The 20353-nt window shown below is 40.4% G+C and overlaps 1 protein-coding gene across 1 annotated transcript in view; it reads right to left on the bottom strand.

Moving 5' to 3' along the window:
- Positions 1-13179, bottom strand: part of MAP2K1 (mitogen-activated protein kinase kinase 1) — a 40135-nt gene extending 26956 nt beyond the window's left edge. The window contains exon 1 of the mRNA XM_056347712.1: positions 12846-13179. Within this exon, the coding sequence (XP_056203687.1) occupies positions 12846-12925 (80 nt within the window). The 5' untranslated portion in view covers positions 12926-13179. The remainder of the gene's footprint in view (positions 1-12845) is intronic.
- Positions 13180-20353: the final 7174 nt, after the last annotated feature.

Below are 20353 nucleotides of genomic sequence, written 5' to 3'. Positions count from 1 at the left end.
ATTAAAATTCATAACCATTACCTGCTGCAGTCTTGGAGTTGTTTTTTCACTGTCAAAGTGCTATGCCTTTGCCAGAGTTCCATCAAAGCAGGAAATCATCAAATCACCTCAGTGCTTCACTATTCCAAGCACTACTCTAAAGCAATAGGTTATCATTTAATTTATTGCTATCAGTTTTACAGCCAAGCACATACTAAACATATTGCACTAGGGAAAGAATCCAGCTTTCGTAATGTGATCATATGAATGAAGCCAGGGGGAGGTCAGTGCTGTTTTCTCCATTTGTTAAAGGAACAGTGTAGCTTCACAGGCTATCAATAAATACATTCTTACTCAGCTAGCAGAAAGAAGAAAGCATACCGTCTTAATTGTATCTGAAGTCCAGCAGTTATTACAAGATATCTCTTCCAGACTAAATGGAAAGTTAAAGATGCACACTCAGGACTATTTTTTGTCCCCCCTGCTCAAGTGCAGCACCAGGTGCTCTAGAGGAGGAATTATCCCCACCCACACTTGATCAGGTAGGATATTTCCTATTCCTAAGTCAACACCACTTCTTCCTTTTTGTACACAAGCAAGTATGCTGACAAGTGCAGTGTCCTCCTAGCCACACAGCACTTCTGCTTTTTTTTTTTAAACTTCAGTTACAGAACAGAATGCACCCAAACACAGCCCACCTCCCCACAAAACAGTGACCCTCTGATGTGTGCAGAGAAACTTCACCTCTGCTACTGGCAGTTCACACTTTGCAACATCCCCGTTTTAGAGGCAGGAAGACAACTGCAATCTGACATCCTGGGGGAAGGCACATCCACCCCTTCTGCAGCCAGTCTGCAGAATATCACAGAGGGGAGAAAGGTTTTCTGAGGAGAATCACGGCATGGGATGCTGGGAGCTTTTCAGATTCAGTGCCACCCCCTCTGTATGGGCACTCATCTAAGACCTTCAGAACCATCTCACCTATCCCAGTACCTTACCTCATAACAACAGCCAGAAGCAGATGCTTAGATAAAAAATACTGGGTGGCAACAACAACAAAGGAAAGTCAGTACACAGCAACACCTCTAGTTACTGCTGGTGTACACGTTCTGTTTTCTGCTTCCCAGCGATGCACAGGATAAGCTACATCACAAGTACCATCACTTCCCAGGTTACCAGGTCACTTTCTGAGTATCATACTATTCCCTTAAGGTTTGGTTGTAGGTTTTTTCAGACTTTATTAAACATCAAATCCCCTGTGATTTACAACCACTGTAAACATGCGTGTATCACACACAGGTAGGCAACGTAGATACATATTAGTGAGTTTGGGGCTATTGAGCAAACCTGTATTTCCTACACGCAGGTTGGGCAGGGAGGAGCAACGGGTTCTGCAGAGTGCTCTCACCCTATACACAAAGGTGGGCAGAAGGCAGGAAGAGACTTCTCAGTGCGTGACTTTGGGGGCAGCCACCCCAGCACAGAAGAAAGGGCACCTGGCAGAGATGCATTAACATTTTAGAGCATACTAGCTCTCTTTGAACCAGTAATGAGAAGAAAAATGCTACTTTTAGTCTGCTAGTACATGATATAACAAAACCAGAAAATAAATCGTTACTCTTAATTCAGACTAATAATAGTCCAAATCTTTGAGAATTTTTGAATTCACACTAGTGATATTAATCATATACTCAACCCTACAGGCTACATTGAATTGTACTCAACCATGAAGTCTACTTTGCAGAGAAGAAAAAAAATGCAGTAGAAGGAAAAAAGTCTTATACAGCCTTTAACAGTAACTTGTCAAATAGTTGTTCAAAGTTATTACTATCAGTTTTGCAAGCTGAACAATTAGTATGAGTGAAAGCATAAAGAAGTACATTCACTTTCAGATCTACTGTCACATGAGGATACAGGCTTGGGAGTTGTTTTCCAGAACAGTGACAGTAATGCTTTCCCCAAGCCTACACAGCTGTCAATTTAGAGAAGAAAGTAGGCAGTTCACTACATAATTTCCATGAACCACCTCAATCAGGGAGCTGAAATAAAGTATCAGGAACATGGAAGACATTCTGTGGTTTTGAAAAGACAGACTAGTATTTTGTATGACTATACCAAACCTGGGCAATAAGACAAATTTATTTAACTTTTCCTTTAACCAAGATCAGTTCACAAAATAGCATGTAAGATAAACGTAATTACAGTACTCTCATAGCTTACTGCACACTTACAGGTGTGTCTGTGTCTGGACTAACTTCAGTGCAGTCTCATCAAACTTGCAGTTAAAAACTCAAAAATATCTAAGCTCACTGTAAGTGCAAAGGTGTCTTGTTTGGGAAAACCCCCAGTATTTTTCAATTCCTGCTTATTTCCAATCCTGGCAACATGTTAGAGGTCCTTCATAAGCAACCCTTACAATGCAGGTGGGATATGATTGCCCCACTCACCTGCTCGTTCTAGCATGAATTTTAACATCTGAAAATACAGTTTCACTTTCATGATGCAATAAGACATGGCAGGGCATATTTTGAGGTTTAATACTGCCAGAAAAAGTTACCCAGTAAGAATAAGAGGCAATTTGATTACGATCTGGTTCTTCGTAAACAGTATGTAAAATAAAACTATTAGAAAAGTATTGCTCTATCCAAAAAAGTATCCTGCTAGACTAATTCAATTTAAGAATTCTCACGTTTCTGGAGCTGAAAAGCATATACTTTGAAGAAGAAATATGCAATACAACTTCAAGTCTTGTGTTGAATCTCCAATCAATAGGAAAGCTTAACTTCAAAAACTCCTTATGGGCTGAGCTGCTGGGTAGGAATCTTTGCTTTAAGCTTCCTCTTTTACTTTAGCCTAAACACCATCCCATTAAACATTTCAGACTATTTTTTTCTTAAATAAGCTAAAGCATGCCAAAGAACGTGTTTGAACTGAAGACAGTTCACCCAAGAGAGTCAAGCCACAGATGCCGTAGCACAAATGGACAGCTATCAGATTCACACCCACGGTGCCTCTTCCTACCAGATTTCTCTGCAGCTGTTCCCAGCCACCACTTGGAGTTACAGCCCTTTATCCCAGGTGGCAGGCTCAGGCACCCCTTTCACATATTTAGCTCTGTGGCTAAACAATGCAACTGATAAGTTTTGTTGGGCTTAGGGCGTGGTTTTTTGGAGGTTTTTTCCCCCCCTCAATTAAAAAGGCCTCCTTAGAACTTACTGTAGCACTGAATTCAAAGTTTGCCACAAATGAACTCTGCCATCTCAAATTAAGAAATTCAAAAGGCAAACCTCCAGAACCAGAAATCCAAGTTTTCAATCTGCCTTTCATAAGTATCTGTGCACCTACCACTGACTTTTCCTAGCCAGCACTAAACACAACCAGAACAAGTAAACCACAGGGCAATTAACACTTCCTTACAGACAGAAAAAGGAACTTATTTATTGTTTATTTAAAACACAAAGGATAAATAGAAGTTATAAAATTCTGACTTTGCCAACACTTTTATTTATAAAGTCCTGCTTTTCCATTGTTTTTCTCTGAACTGTGTGTTAAAATTAATGATAAAAACAAGGCATGAACAGGTGCAATAGTAATGGTAACAGTATCTTCACAACTCCCTTATGTGGTGGATACACAGCTTTTAAGAGACTACAATAGTAAGAAAGATGAAGTTACAGTATCAGTTTACAAGGCCCGTGAAAAAGCTGGGATTAGAACTGAGATGCCTTCTGTGCAAGAGCTCAACAAGGAGCACAGGATCACAAACTTCATCAAAAGCCACAGTCAATACATCAGGGACTGGGAAAGAAAATTGCCAGAACATGCAGTTGAAAATATACAACAAAACCTCCGTAACTGGGACTGAGATAAAAGCCATGGATGGAAGGTTTGGATCCTTGCCTGTATTTCAAATGGAGGGACTGCATAACAGAGAACATTTGCCAGTATAGCCATTTAGAGGAATAAATTAATAATTTTTACTTAATATATGTATAGACTGTACCAACACATATAAACACACACATCTATACCCAGACAGAATAATTTTCCCAAAAAAATGTATTCTTCAATTATTATATTTGCTACATTATATCTGCTGATTCATCTTCCCACCACATTGAAAAAAGTTCTAGAAAAACACAGAACAATGCTGAGCTGTAAAAACAACACTGAAAGAAAGAAGAGTTGCCAGGAATTTTCAACAGTTCATTTTAAAAACTCGCAAGTAGATTTTTAAGATATTTGTTCATCCAAAGAATCACACACTACTGGAATATCTCTGCCCTAGTTCTGAGGGTGTAAAGTAAACAATCTGCTTTTGTCCTTACTCCTCTTGCATGTGTCACCCAGCCAGGGACACCACTTTACACCTCCTTCCACTGGGTGCTTGTGAAGCGACCAAATCCAGCTGAAAAGAGCATGTCAGTAGGTAGATGTTCTGCTGGAATTCAACTCTCCTCTTGTTCAGACAAGGCTCAGGATGCCAACAGCTTCTCAACAGATGTTTGCAAAGAGATACTGAGCAGTGAATTAGTCTTTCCCAGTTGCTCAACTCCTGTGGGCACTAACTGGCAGAAAGCCTTGCACATTCATTCCAAAGTATAATCAAGATTTTGTCCAAGTAATATTGAACATACATCAAATCAGAAGTCATCTGATTAGTAATTTCTACCAACACATTAGTAAGCTTAAAAAATATATATTCCATTCTTCCAAAGATTACTTCATTTTTTAAATTTTTTTTTCAAAGGAAGCAAAGAACCTGTTTCCAAAAAAAAAAATCAGCAAGCTAGCAACCAATGCTGCCAACTAACATTGCTTCCTCAAAGACACATTTTTGTGCTTTGGCAGTGGAATCTGTACACTTTACGAATCCCAGTCAATCCCCAGGGCTATTATGGGAGAACAAACGCAGCTGTAAAAAGGGTAACATAGGCAAGAAGGGGTGGGGGAAGCCTTTTTTACTGGAAGATTTAGAACTTAATAATTTAAAGGAAACATCTAGGTTTACCATACATAAAAGAAAATTCCTTCCTCAGTTCATGTCACAATGCTTCTCTTGTATACACTGAAATAGTCAATATCCACTGAAATAACCTGTCTCATGTAAATTCCCAATAATTTCCCTTTTTTTTTTTTTAAGATAGTGCTAAAGCAAAGACTCTTTGCTCAGATTAACAACAGTAGCACTGTTGTTATGCCAAATAAATAATTCAGCTACATACTTGGTTTACCTAGCCCCTTTCAACCTTTTTTTTTTTTTAAGTCTTTGGTGACCAGGTAATACTGCAAGGTCTCAGAGGTAATCTATTCCTCTTGAGAAAGATCTGAGACTATTCAATTAAAAAAATGTGCTACTCATTGTTGTAATTACTGAATTTCAACATATCTTAGTAGTATCTCTCAGGTTCCAAGTATACTGTCACTTCATCCTGCAAAAGCCTGGACTCCTGCCAGAGGAGGTGGCTCTGCCTTACTTGTACCCCTAGCCATTCATTCCTAAGCAACCAATTTGGGTAACAGACTCATTTAAAAGTTAACTAAAAAGTACTGCAAATTCTCAGCCAGATTACTCCCCTGCTTAAGTTCACTGTGCAGCTACATCAATGCTGCTGTGAGCAGAAGAGGGCAGCCCTCCAAAAGCTAACCTGGGCTTCTTTGGTGGGCAAGTCCTCAAATCCCTATGCACATCTGACTCACTGTCTGTAAAAGTTAATACAAGAAAAGCATCGCGAAGCCACAGGCACAGCAAAGAGAGGAAGGGACTTCTTCAGAAGGTGCAGGATTCCGCACCTGCTTAACTGTGAAATCACATCTTCGTAATTATCCGCAGAATGGATGTCGTAAAGGTCAGAAAAGGAAAAGTGGCTGGATTCTATTTAAAGCCTGCTTCCCTTACCTTTCATTTCATTGGAATACAGCAACATATGTTTTTAGACACAGTTTTTATTTAACTGTCCTAAATGGTTTAGGCTTTTCGGAAAAAAAGACACCATAATAACTAAAGTATACCTCCATTCCTATCATTATATTTAAACATACATGTAAGTACGTAACATTTGTTATGTACTCAAAGATTTGTTATTTACTGTCACCTCAGCATTAAGTATCTTAAAATCTTTCCTACATCCATAATTGTAAACTAAAAGCTGCTTATCAGGTAAGAAAACAGCACAGGTCGATTTGCCACTTGCATTGATTTCTATACTAGTCACATATACTTCATTATTGACTTCCTATATTATTTCTGGATGAGGGTGCTGAAAATTTATAAGGTGATACAGGCTCTTACTTGTCACTATTGTAACAGATCATATGTTCTACCAGCTTCTTAAGTATTATTAAAACCCTATTTATAATTCAATAAAGGACTATGCCAAGTTCATGCACATTTAAAGAGAATGCTATGAGCATGTTTTAATCTAAATTTGGAAGATTTAGTGAATAACAAAAAGCTCACAGTTTCCTCGGAATTACCTAGCATTTACGATTGCCTGACTAAAATGCATTCTCTCATTCCACATGTATTTGTACACTTGGTTAATCCTTCATTAGCAGGGGGATGAAAACAAGTTTCTGATATTTTTTTTTTCTTAAAAATATTTACAAGGTCGCAGTAATTCCACATGCATATTCAATGCAACCGCAGTCCTGCCAGATCTGTCAATAAAATTCCAGGATCTAATCTTCCTGAACACTACACACAGGTCCAAAGCTCCCCTGAAGCCAAAAGAATTCCATAGAACAGCTGCCCCTCCTCAGAGACTTTGTGGTTTTAGAAGGAAAGAAAAAAAACTCTCCCCAGAACAAAGGCAGAAGCGACCCAGCAAGCATTAAAATTAAGAACTCTGAAAATCTTCCTTCCATTTAATCTAAACTCACACCCAAGAAAACTCACAAAAAAAATTACTTCACGGAGGACAAATCCTCTTGGAACAAGGTCTATGGGGAAACAGTCCACTGGTTCTGCTGCTCCCTCATGCTACTCCACAATGCCAACTTAAAAGACAGAAAACCCCAAAACCACACTACAGATGATGGGAGTTAATCCCCCTTTCTACTCCTAAAAAGCCCAAAGTGAAGTTCCCTTGAGAAAGATATTGGAAAACATGAAAATTACAAGATGCATAGTAAGCAAGCAACTATTTATTTTGCAAGTTGTAATATAAATTGAAGTTCAAACCAGTTTTGCATAATGCCCAAGTTCTTCTTTGACTATCAAATACAGGCAGCTGTACTCAGAGGTCATGCCAGCTGTTCAGGGGCTTCTTTAAATGCAATGTAAAGAGAGCAAACTGAAAGAAACATCAAGAAAAAGCTAGCAAATTAACACCACAGTTCTTAACCTGTGATTGGAACTTGCCAGTCATCTATTTCTACAGAATTACTCTTTGGTTTGAACAGTTCTAAGGCACAGATGTACTATAAATTCGAAGTTTTTACAGAAGAAAACCCAGAACTGCCCATCATGAGCATAAGGACCACCAATAACAGCATCATGCCTCATGACCTGTTTCCACTCACAGTTGTTGGACTTTCAGGCCTTTGAAAAAAATAGTTCCTAAGGTGGAAAAGACCCATAGACAGTACCTTCTTAAGTTCCTCTCATAAATCTCGTTCTTTAGAGAATACTAAAGGAAGATGCAAACGCCACTATCTACTTTTTTTGTTTACATTTTTACCTAACTAAACACAAACCAGAAGCCTTTTTTCATACCATCCTCACTCCTCCTTGCCAAGAATATAATCTTACTCTGCTCATTCTACCTCACAGTATACCTCGCTGCGTCACATTTAAGATTTGCTTGGCCCCATCTTCCTAGAGCAGAGATGGTAGCTGAAGCTTGATCTGGGAAGACACTGGTTGTTGCTAAAACACATACACGGTTTGTATACTTTATAATTCTTTAAACAGAGCAAGGGGGAAAGGACATTTCAATCCCAACCACCTTCTCAATGTCAATGCTTGTACAACAAGAAAAAGTCAGTGGCACTCAATTTGAAAAAAATTATTTCATTTTTATATTTAATCAAAGTCCCAGGCACTTCTGGAAGATTCAAGTTATAATACCAGAGACAGGGAAGTTGTCTTTATTTAATGAGTCAAGGTAAAAGGTAAGGCTTTAGAGCAGTTAGTTTGTAAACATATTCAAGTGTAACTGATGTACAGGAAAAGGAACCAGAAAGAGTCTCTTCTGTAATTATGAGTTTTAAGCAGTGACAAACATTAATAGGCATTAACTGCAGCAGTAAACTCTTCCAATGTAGACAAATGAACTAAAAAAAATAACTATAATGCTCATTTGGTGGCTTGTTGGGATTGTTGTGCTCTATGACAAAATATGTTGTATTGACTATTACACTTTTTCAAATAAGTTACAACAGGCTGTGAATATAGTCTACATTACAGGCCAAGATATTCTATCTCATTAAATATAATTTAGGATCTCAAGGCACAGGCTCAATCAATTTTTTTTTCCCCTATATGTGCACTTCTGGACATGGGCATTTTAACTAGTAAGTTTTAATACACTTTCCTAAGATCAGTGCAACACTTCAAAGCTCATTATGCACTCTAACTTTTAGACATTAGGTTTTGATCAATAAAAAAGTACCAATTTTTTTAAAAAATTATAATATAAGACTAACTACGGAAGTCTTGGGTTTTGTGCCATCTCAGTTAAAAGCAGTTTAAGTAAATTAATCACGTTTAGATATTTGGTTTGAATTAAAATTTATATTTAATGAGAGACAAATAGATGCTTGATAATTTTTTTGTTTAAGACAACAAAACAGTTAAAAATCAGTAAGAGTTTGACAGGCTCATAATGGATTACTAATAGCATCAGCTGTTCCAGCGTTCAGTGATGAGCCATTATAAGACTAGTGCATCAAAGAAAGCAAGAGACCGAAGCTGGAGAACAATAAGGTACCTTAATTCTGTTCTGCTATGCAAGAGAATCGTTAGGTGGCTGTTTAATATTATGTTTTCACCCAGGAAATAAAATCAAAAATCCACACATAAACACTATGCACCTCAATATAAAATGCTATTTGAGACAAGACAGTGGAACATCTGTTTCAGCACAGGCTGTACATAGGATGATACACGTCCTTATCCAGCATTTAGTGGAATACCTACAGCAAGCTAAAAATCCACTTGTACCTTATCTTCACTGGCATTTTATATTAAATTACCTTTCTCAAGATAAATATGATCCCTCGCTTACTTTTTTTGTAAAGACACAATTAAAGAATGACATGAAGCAACTTTCTTTTCACATGAAGAAAAAAGGTTCTGTAATACAGGAAGTGGCATTATCTTGAAACCTACCCCTTGGTCCTTTGTAGAGCTTCTGCTTCATATTCTGGGTCTAGTTTGGATTTAGGGAAGACAGAAATTGGGTAACAGCAGTCAGATATTCAAAGGGACGGGGAGTGAGAGGTTTGAAAGGAACAGAAAGTGGAAATTTTGTTCTTGTTTCTTTTGGCTATTAAAACAAACTATCTGAGCACGTTCAGTCAAATGAGAAGTATTCCTTTTCTTAATTTTCTTTCAGGTTTGTTTGGTGTTCTTCCCCCTGCCCCGATTTTCTCTGCAAAATCTTTGCACAGGTGTAACTGTGCAGCTCCAAAAGTAGCAGAATAAAATTAAGCCTGCAGCTGGCCAACGTCATCTTGGTTTCATTCTGACAATCTGAAGCAACACAGAGCTCAAGAACAGCAGCACAGGTTCGACTCCATGCAACTGCTTTTCAGCGGGAAGCATCAAAAACAGAAATGAAGCTCACAGCACAGGAAAATCTTTCATTAAGTTGTCTCTATTGTCCAGCAGGGTAGCTAGGGATTTGGATGGCCCTAGAGAGAACCACAACATCCTGTACAAATAATTAACCGCTACAAATAACAAAACCTGCTGTCAGAGAAAAGCATTGTGAAATTTTCATTAAGATATTTGGTATACATATATTTAAATTGCAAGTACTCTAACTCTCCTTTATACAAGCTTGCTAGGGAAAAAAAAAGAAAAAAAGGGGGGGGGAAGCATCAAGCAGGTGAAAACCAGGCCTCTTATGCATACTTCTTAAAGCCCTACACCTCATGCTATAAGCTTTCTCCTACTCTAGTCAATGAGTTCCTATCACCAAGGATGAAGATGGAGGGCAAGACATGAATAGAAAGCACAACATCCTGACTCACCCAGCCCCTTCTTCTTTCATTTCCTCCCTTTCCCCTTCCTTTCTGCCAGGAAGTCAAAGTATCATATGTTCTCATTCCTAAAAGTATTAAGCTTCAGTATTTTAAAACTAGCAAGAGATTCTGGGGATCAAATACCCATCACAATATGTTCTAGAACTTTCCACCATGACAGCTAGGAAGTTTCTGAATGCCAGTGTACAACTACTGATGGCCAATATATATCCATTGGGTTTTGGGCCTAAATAGCTTACTTCCTTCTGGATGTTTAGGTCCTTCATGCATTTACAGATGGTAATCATATCACCTAGCTAAGTAAAATAACGATTCAGAGTTTTTTTTCATTCTTTCTCTTGAGAGGTTCTCTCCTCTGAAAAAGAACAGGGAAGCATCCAAGATCATTTGCAAAGTGACAGGTTTGTATACAGTGGAAGCAAATGAGTAACTGGAGACTCACCTAGCCAAAATTCCATTATACCAGGAACAGAGCTTTAGAAAAGTGTTAATATGGTAGCCCACAGATGCATAGCATACTTGAAACACTTGACAATGTATACAGGCTGACAAACACCTCTACTGTTGATCCCAAGCAGTAACCAAAGGAGGAAAAAAAAAAGCACAAAGCAGGAGAGGGGGGAAAAAAAAAGAAACAATCTTACAGATGAAGAAAAGAAAAAAGTTTTCAATTTAATTCCAAAAACATTTCCAAACTCTGATGCAACTATTCTTTGCTATTTGAAATCTTTCACAATGATGATTTAATGTTAGCAGGATGAGGGGATATTTCCATGATTAATTAATTCTGGCTTTTTATAGGACAACAGATTGCTGGATTTACTTTCACTAAGCTACTTCTTTTAGAAATACTTGACACATCTCTAAACCTGGCAAAAGCTGAGTATAAGGTCTTATATATGACAAAGAGCAGAAGTCTAGGAGACACACATGCCAAACAAATCAACATAAAGAGAAAACTGAGCAAGATAATTCAAAGTAAACAAGATTCAACATTCCTATGAATTTCCAAAGGTTTCCAACAAGTAAATGAGTATCACACATATAAAGGTGATTTAAACTTAACATTTCTTGAGTGAAGAAACACAATATTTAATATATTGCATGTTTGGTGATTAACTTCAGGTGCTAAAATCAGCAAGTGATAGGTATGTCTGATTTATTTGAGAACACAAAACTAATACGCAGTAGGGATCCCTGAAGACTAAATCAACATATCCCCAACTACCTTGCAGAAAATAAACTAGAAAGTGCTATACAGGCAAATATAAAAATAGTATTTTCCCCCCATCAATCCAGAACAAAAACTGCATAATATTCAGATCATAATGCTTAGATACAATCAGTAACTCCTGCCAAAGAATAGTTTTTAAACAGCTCATCTCTCAGTTAATCATCAAAAGAGTTTGCTAGAAATGTCACAGCTGTTAGATGCTGAATTTTTTTTTTTTTTTTTTTTTTAAGGTGTTTGGGTGGTTAAATGAGATCGGAGCCTGTCTGAAAATGTGGCAACAATGACACATGCACAGCACTTTAAAGCCCAAGCCTTGTACGTCTCACTGCAGCTCTGTCTCGCACACCCTCTGTCAGGGTGGTACACCAGCTTATGAGAGCTCAGTTTACATACCCAAGAGAAGACCGAACTAACCATACAGGGGCAAGAATCTGTTCTTCCAAGACACATCCTTCTTTTGTTTCAAGGCTCAGTTAAGAGCTAGCCCATCACCTTAATCTAAAAATTAAGCGGCAAACACAAACCTGTTAACCTCAAAGAAAAACCTCTTATGACACCTCACCACTTTAAGGTGCTGGCACTGTACCTGCACAGCTGGAGCCACCACGCTCACCCAGGACCACAAGCAGCCTGTAACAACCCAACACTCAGTCTTCCCCCCCACAGAAGTGCACCCATGATTAGCTCAGACCTACCTTCCACACGTCTGTACCATGTAATGTTTGTGTTACACGTAGGAAAGCTCAGAAGCAGTTTCTCCAAACATTCACTCATGTACCTAGCACAAGGTGCTAATTACTGAAAAACAGATTTACTGAAACTAGCATTAGTTTGGTTTAAAGCCAAGGACAAGGAAAAAAAAAAAACGAAATACCACAGGACGCCTTTTTTACAAATCGGTGATTTACCATATGAATTCTCCCACAGATGCACTTATGAAAGACGCTATCGGAGATGTGTAATTTGGCACTTACTAGGTAATTATATAATCTAGGAATTCAGTGGATACCAGCACGGACTACGAGAACAGAGTTACCCAAGTTTTCCCCTATTTTTTCCCCCGGCTTAATTACCTCGCGCGTCTGACAGAAGTTCACCATCCGCTTCCCCGGCTGCAGAAACTCATAGCAGCTACCGCGGCGGGGGCACGCACCCCCGGGAACCCACTATCTGATTTTTCTGGAAACCAGGCCGGGCCGGTTTACAGCGAGGGGCGAAGGGGAAGCCGGCGCGGCGGGGCCGGGGCCGCTCCGCGGGTGGGACCGGCGCTCTCCCAGCGGGGCCCACCCCCGCCCCGGCCGGCGGGAGGGCTGCGGCAGGGGCGGCCGCGCCCCGCACCTCAGGGACGCAGGACGGCGGCGGCCGCAAGGCGCGGGCAGCCCCGCCGGAGCCCCGGCCACCCCCGACCGGCTGCACTCACTCTGCGGAGCTGGTCCCGTTGACGGCGGAGCCATCCGGAGCGGGGTTCAGCTGGATCGGCCCGGGCTTCTTCTTCGGCATTCTGGCCCCCAGACGGCGCAGAGGCTAGCGGACGGAGGCGCCCCGGCCCCGCTCCAGCCAGGTTCGGGGGACTTCCTGCGGCGGAGCAAAGTTGGGGGCTCCGCTTGCCGCCGCTCCCCCCGCGGGCTGCGTGGGGCGGCCTCCTCAGCAGGCGGGCACCCCTGCCGCCGCCAGACCCCGGCCGCGCCGCGCCGCCCCCCCCCCGCCCCAGCGCCGGCCTCCCCCGGCAGCGCACCGCTCAGCTCCCTCCCGGGCAGCTCCCGGGCTCAAAATGTGCCCTTCTTCGGGCCTGCGCCTGCGCGCACCCCCCGGGCCGCCCGGCGCGCAGGCGCGGTGCGCAGGCGCAGGCGCGCTGCGGGCAGAGAAGCCGCCCCGAGCCGTGCCCTCACGGCGCTGCCCGCAGCTGCGGGTGCCGGGGCGCGGGCAGCGCGGGGGGTCCTCCCGCCGCCTCGCACGGCCAGCGGCGTGGTGACAAAGTTTGCGCGTTGTTTGTCTTGTGCTTTGGAGAAGTCTCACAGCGGTTAATTAAAACAGCCGCTCCCAACCAGCAGTATCGTTTTGCCCGCAGAGCCCCCCTCCCCCGTTGGTAGAACGGGGGTTATGGAGCGGTGCATTTATCTCCCTGTATGCCATCGCTGAAGTACCCCGATGTGGAAACTACTGCATTGGTAATTAAAACATAAGCCTCGTCTGGGGTAATAACGGCTGCTAAATTTTTCCCAAAGTAAATGCCTGAATTAAAAATGGAAACTGAGGATTACAGTTACAAAACTGTGAATTATAAATAGTAAAACGAGTATGAAAATTAAATACCCGAGCTGCGTTTGTTAAAGCGCTGCTGTAGCCTCACGGAACGGCCGGATCTGGTCATGTACGTTTCACACATTCGCACCATGGTGGTGTGTACATCACTGTGATGTTCTCACTTGCATCGCTCTGATTTTGGGGCTATCTAGGATTTTGTAATAACATTATTTTAGTGAACCTAAAAATATAATTTTATTTTCCAGGCACTATCATGTTTTAGCATACAAAAGCAAGAATATATGCCTGAGAAAGTATGATTTATAAAATAATTTTTAAAAATCTATGTTGTATATGAGGATTGTACTTTATGAACCTGCTGCTTCTTTTACAGTTTTAAGGTTAGATGTAAAAGTCCTGAACGTGCAAGTCCTGAACTATTAGAGTCAAGGCTGTGCCCCCATACCATGGAAAGAAAAGTGCCTCTTTTATACGGGTAATTCTGGGGAGGAAAACACTAACATAAATAGGAGGTTAAAGTTTCAATGAACAAAAAGCCACCTTACTGCTGAAAAAAGCTTCCACGCTGGGATTTAAACCGAACGCTGCATTGCTTTAACAGCTTGCTTCCACACGTCTGTCCCGGGCTGCAGGTCAGGGGAGGTGATCCCTCCACTTCTGCTCCGCTCTGGTGAGACCCCACCTGCAGCACTGCGTGCAGATCTGGGGCCCCCAACATAAGAAGGACACAGACCCATTGGAGTTACTCCAGAGGAGGCCACAGAGATGATCTGAGGGCTGGGACACCTCTGCTGTGAAAACAGGCTGAGAGATGGGGTTGTCCAGCCTGGAGGAGAGAAGGCTCCAGGGAGACCTTCCTGCGGCCTTTCAGTACTTCACAGGGCTTAGAAGAAAGATCTGGACAATTTTTTTAGTAGGTCATGTAGTGACTGGACAAGGGGTGATGCCTTTAAACTAAAAGAGGGTGGATTTATATTAGATATTAGGAAGAAATTCACTATGACAGTGGCAAGACACTGGCACAGGTCACCCAGAGAAGCTGTTCTTTTTCCAAGAGGGAGAATTTAAATGTAAAGATTCCTGTTATTTAGTTGTACATCTTGGCATCTACCAATGGCCCAATTTGGATCAGCAAAGCCAGTCTGGACATTACACATGTGCAGAGTAACTATGACATTTATATGCTAATTATATGATAAAATTAATGAGATAAAGGCAATTACATGTATTTGACTTTCATTAATAGAATGACATTACAGTCATGCCTCTGCTGCTGAGATCTGTGAAGAAGTTTGGTAAAGGCTGGGCTTCTCTGGAAGATTAATTTCTCATTGTCTGAATCTGGTGGAAGTTAAGATGAAAACTCCTGTAAGGAAAGGCTGGGCTTCTCTGGAAGATTAATTTCTCATTGTCTGAATCTGGTGGAAGTAAGATGAAAACTCCTGTAAGGCCTGTACCCTGAGAAGTTAAGCATTAAGAAGGGCTTGCAGATTCCTTCTGCTTTCTGACACAGCTGAGAAGTTCTTTCCGTTGCTACTCTTAAGTTTTTGTACTGTACAGCGCTCTGTCAACTAATGTGACACATCTAGAAGGAAAGACACTACACTTACTTGTAAATTTGCTTAAGGGGTAAATTAAATCTCTCACAGAAACACGTCAGCCAAGAACTGAAGTAGTACAGAATAACTTGGTGCTAAGGTGGTGGTTAATGGTTTGATACTGGGTAGAAGAGTGAAATACCCGTTTCTTTGGCAGTTCCAGCACTAACCACTATAACTAGTATTGTATTTCTCTGCTTTATTTCCTTTGCCTGAGAGCAGAAAAAGATCAATGCCCAGAAACACCTTTCTTCCTTGCTAGGCAGCTGCTCCAGCGGTAGCTTCAGGACTGTGTCTCGAGGCTAGGAGTGGGAACGGCTCACGAGCTCCCGCAGCATTCAGTGCCTGTAACAAACACTACGCGTGGTTTCAGTGCAAAGGCAGTGACCTCCATCTTGCGAAGCAGTTCTCGGTCACACGCTCTTTATCACTCATTCCATAAACCACATATTTTGCTGAGGTTCCCTAACTTTTGAAGCAATGTGGTCTTTTTTCATATACAATGCAGACATATGAATACAGCACTTAGATCAATAACTTCCTTACAGCTGTGGACAGGTTTTATACTCCAGTAAGTTGATTCGTCCACAAATAAAAATATAAGAAATCGGGACTTATATAGTTATTTGAGAATTTCTAATTATATGTTATTTTCCTTTCTTTTTTGCCACAGTACTAAGGTGCTACAATAAAACTGAATGACTATCACGGTAACTCATGAAATATCAAGTCCTTCTATGTTAATATCAGACTTTTTCTGAAGAAGACATTGAGTTGGAGCTGAGGGGGTTTTATCTTTTACACAACTGTGTGCGGGGAAACACAAGGACTCCTGTGTCTGAAACACTAGACTCCTTTGCAGAGAACACGTGAATATCAGACAGGTATCAAATGCACAATTACTATATATGCTCCATATAATTGCAGTTGCTCTATGCCGTAATTGCCCACATGAGTTATGCAACTACAGTTATTCTGCTGTGTTGCGAAGTATGGCCTCTTTTTCTCTGAAAAGATTATTGCAAGGAAGTTTTCATTTAAATATTTGGACTAAACAAAGAAGTATTGTAGTCGTAAATTGTGAATTTTCATATAGAGTTTGAATTATTTTTCTCCTTGTAACATTGCTTGGTTTTCTCCATCAGAAAAAAAAAAAAAAAAAAAGCAGATTACATAAACAGATGAATGACTGGACATATCTACCGAAAACAGAGGTTTTGGTATGCAAAATTTTTGAAACACAGCAATGAAGAAGTGTGGATCACGTTGATTCACTCAGCTGACAGTAAAAACGCAAAGTAAATTCCGTAACAAAAGTTATATTGTAAGTATTTTGCATAAAGAAACACTCTGAATTCCACGTTTTAAATTTTTGTGCTTTGCAAAAAGTAAAAGTGTTTTTAATCAAAGTAGTCATTAATGCTTTTATAGAAATAGAAAATACAAATTAATTTCCCTATATTATGCAAAAATGCTGTATTGTTCCTAAAGTAGATTTATAAAGTAGAAAATATTGAATTATTATTTTCACAGCTTTGCAGTTCAAGGACACACTCCCTCCATCCAATTCCAGTTATTAAGAGATAGCTCCCCCCCCCGGAGCACTTCATATCTGCACTGCAAACACCATACTGTGGAATCTTTGGAAAATTACGGAATTCACTCATCTCTTTTAAAGTCACTTTGACCTACAGCACAAAAACAAAGATATTTTGAGTTGACTGAATATAGAAATAAAGTCATGTGCACATGGATTGATGCCACTGCAGGAATCATTTCTGTCTAACTGCTGCTGCCACCACCAAGTTGCTCAGGCGCTATCGTACACCCAGAACCTTTGAGGGACCCAAGAGCAGGGTGGCTTCAGGGCTTTGCTAAAAGCCTAGCAGGACACCTTCTTGGTTTTGTTGTGGTTGATTTTTTTCAAATGGTTGTCACACTGATCTATATAGACATACCGAATGACCAGTTTTCATTTATGTGATTATATAGCACATTTAAAGTGTTTCGAGATCGTTGTACGTTGGTTTGAACTTCTTAACTTCAGTGCATTTGCAACTAAGAATTAAGCACATTTCCCCAGCCAAAACAAAACACATGTTCTGGGAATTTGAATATTCTCTGTGGAAGGAACTGTGTTTTGCTTTACAGACAGGTGTTTCTGAAGGTGGATCACAAAGGAAAAGAAGCAGAAAAAATAAAAGGTAGCGTAATTTCTATGAAAGACTTCTGAGCAGGGAGATTTTCTGATTTATTGATTCCACCGCTGCTTGGACAAAAAGAACTGAAATATGTCTGTAAATAGAAATGGAACAAAGAAGCTTGGCTTCATTACCACTTTCTTCCCTCATGGCAACCTGATTTTTGTCTAGTTTCTTGCAGGAAAAGGAAAACTTGATTACTGTACAGATAACTGCGTCACTAAATTAACCCAAATTCTTAAATGCAATTGCCACATAATGCTGCATATTTTACTGCCAAAACATATACATGCAAACTCATATTTGTAAGATTCAATACTTCTTAATCTATTTTGTGGTTAAAGCAATTTAAGGAAACAGTCCCATAATCAATTGAATTTAAGAAACCTGATTCAAATTTGATTGAAACTGGCCAATAGGATCAAAAATTATCAGAGAAGCAGACAGATGGACTTTCAAACAGCCAGAGATCACAACCGGTCTTGTACATTTTGTCTTCTTCAAGAAGCAGGGATTGAAAAGAACGCTGTGGATCAGAACCCATTCTTAATTGTTTAGTAATATTCTAAAAGCTTAGTAATGTTTAAGATGATTATATAATATAAAATTTACATTAGATTAGATAAATCACAAATAGCTGAAGTTTGCTCAGTCCATCAGATGTGATCTCCAACTAGCACAGCTACAACAGTACCCATTTTGCGTAGGGTTTATTGCATGCACAGCTTTGCCAACATAAGTGGCTTTTTGCAGAACAAGTACTGCTCCCATAGGAGCAAAACCCTTCAAATGTGGTAGCAGTCAATTATCCATTTTACAGATTTTCTTTGTCATATGTTATGGGTAACATAAAACAGGAAATGAGACTGAAATAATAATTAAGTGCTAATTTTCTAGAGCTTTTCTAATGAAATTACACTATTCAATACAAAAGCGAGTACCATTACCATTTCACCTAAACTAGAAACCAGAAGTGTTTTCTAGAATAGAGGCAAGGGGTTTGTTGGTTTTATTTTTTTCCCTGAGTTGTTATTTTATCAGCATGTGGCTGGTTATTCATTTCCTGAGGAAAAAAACAATAATCAATGCCTGCCAGCATATGCTTTTCATTTAATTAGGAACATAGGACTGGAAAGAACCACCTCGGTCATCAAGTCCACTCTCTAATTAAACACTCTTCAAAAATATTGATTAATCAAAGTTGCATAAATATGGTAGGTTTTGTAACGCTGTACTCCTCTGCAGAGACTGTAAGTAGTCTTCTGCTTTAGCCTTTGTATAGTATTTTTATACCTTTCCAGCACTTTTTTCGTATCTGTTATCAACCTATTCTGGCAAAGACCAGACACCACAGGACAGAGCTCTGCTTGTGCAGACTGGTTGACCTGGGTATACAGAGACTGGCCAGCCACATAAATTAATCCTGCTTTCTCGCTGCCTTTGCTCTCAGAGAGCCCTACTACGCTACTTCTTTTCACTTTTTTCACAAAATCACTAGTTGATTTTGTAGAAAATATGAAGGGACTTAAGGGAATTTTGAAATCTTGAGCCTCCAAGTTCAGTTGACATTAGCAATGTATTTAAAACCAATTACTTCACATATAACACACCCCCCCCCCCATTAAATATTAAGGAAAACATTTACATGGAAAGATGTATCACACTAATAGCTATGAATCAGATACTTAGATTACACCCCCAAAACCTCAGTGGCTTGTAAAGATTTTTTTAATATAAAGAGTGACTAGTATTTTCAATGCAAAGACCTTACCATGTAGACATTGGATTTTCAGTAACTTTAACAAAACTTTAACAACCTGTTTTGAACTGGAAATCAGCAGCCACTTGCTCTACAATTATTAGTATGTCTTTGTGTTTATTTTCATACTTGACGTGGCTGAGTCAATTGAAGAATTGGCCATATCTAAAAAGTTAAGATAAATGGATTCAATGCTAACAAATCCATTAAAGTGTTCTCCCTATATTTAATGTATTCTACTCTATAAAAGATGCTGCTTCATTTGGGAGTACACATTTTAAGCAGTATCTGTTAAAATAATTTTGACTAGAGGAAAATACATTTTGGTTTTTTTTTAACTGGAAAGTAACGGTGATTGATTTTCTTTGTCATGTTAGAAGGAATACCTTACACTACCAGAAACATTGCATGTCAAATGTGAATTTATAGAAATAAAGCAAAACCAATTCCTTTAATGTGTAATATTGGACATCATTAATTTCTCTCATTTTGCTTAAATGAAGAGCCTATAATTTCAGTGAGATACACTTCCATGGACCAACCTGTCAAAATAGGAAAACAGCTTTCTTCAGATGCAACAGCACTGGAGACCACAGCCCGGAGCCTCTCCTGTTGTCCCTGCAGCCTGCAATCCAAGTCCTTAAATGGCATTTTATGCGCACAACTGCCTCGTCTCAGAGGGTTTGGTGTGCTTATTACAGCCTGGAAAACTGCAAACCGTTGTCTTAAATCACCATAAGGCTTTAGCCAGCCTCCGTATGGAGAAAAGCTTGGGATCGCGACCTGGGATGGCTCTTTAGTGAGCCTTTTCCTAAGAGGCAGGGAGCGAGAAAAGGGCTCAACATAACTATTTTGAGTGCCATGCTTAGGGTTGACTTGTCGTGCCGCCTGCCAGCCTTAGTGCTTCCAATAAAACTCTCCCGCTGCGACCTTTCCCTGAGGACGCGCCCCCACCCCGCCCGAAAGGCCGCTCTGGAAGCGCCTCAGCAGCGCCGCCCCGCCCGCCGCGCTTTGGCGCCAAAACCCGCCGCGCACGCGCCCTGGCCTGGCCGCGGCCGCTTGACCTCCGCTCGCTTCAGCCAACCCGCCCGGAGCTCGCGAGACC

The sequence above is a fragment of the Falco biarmicus genome, chromosome 7 (genome assembly GCF_023638135.1).
Source record: "Falco biarmicus isolate bFalBia1 chromosome 7, bFalBia1.pri, whole genome shotgun sequence".
Classification (NCBI taxonomy): Eukaryota; Metazoa; Chordata; class Aves; order Falconiformes; family Falconidae; genus Falco; species Falco biarmicus.
The sequence above is the reverse complement of the archived record's forward strand: the minus strand, read 5'-3'. Positions and strand labels throughout refer to the sequence as shown.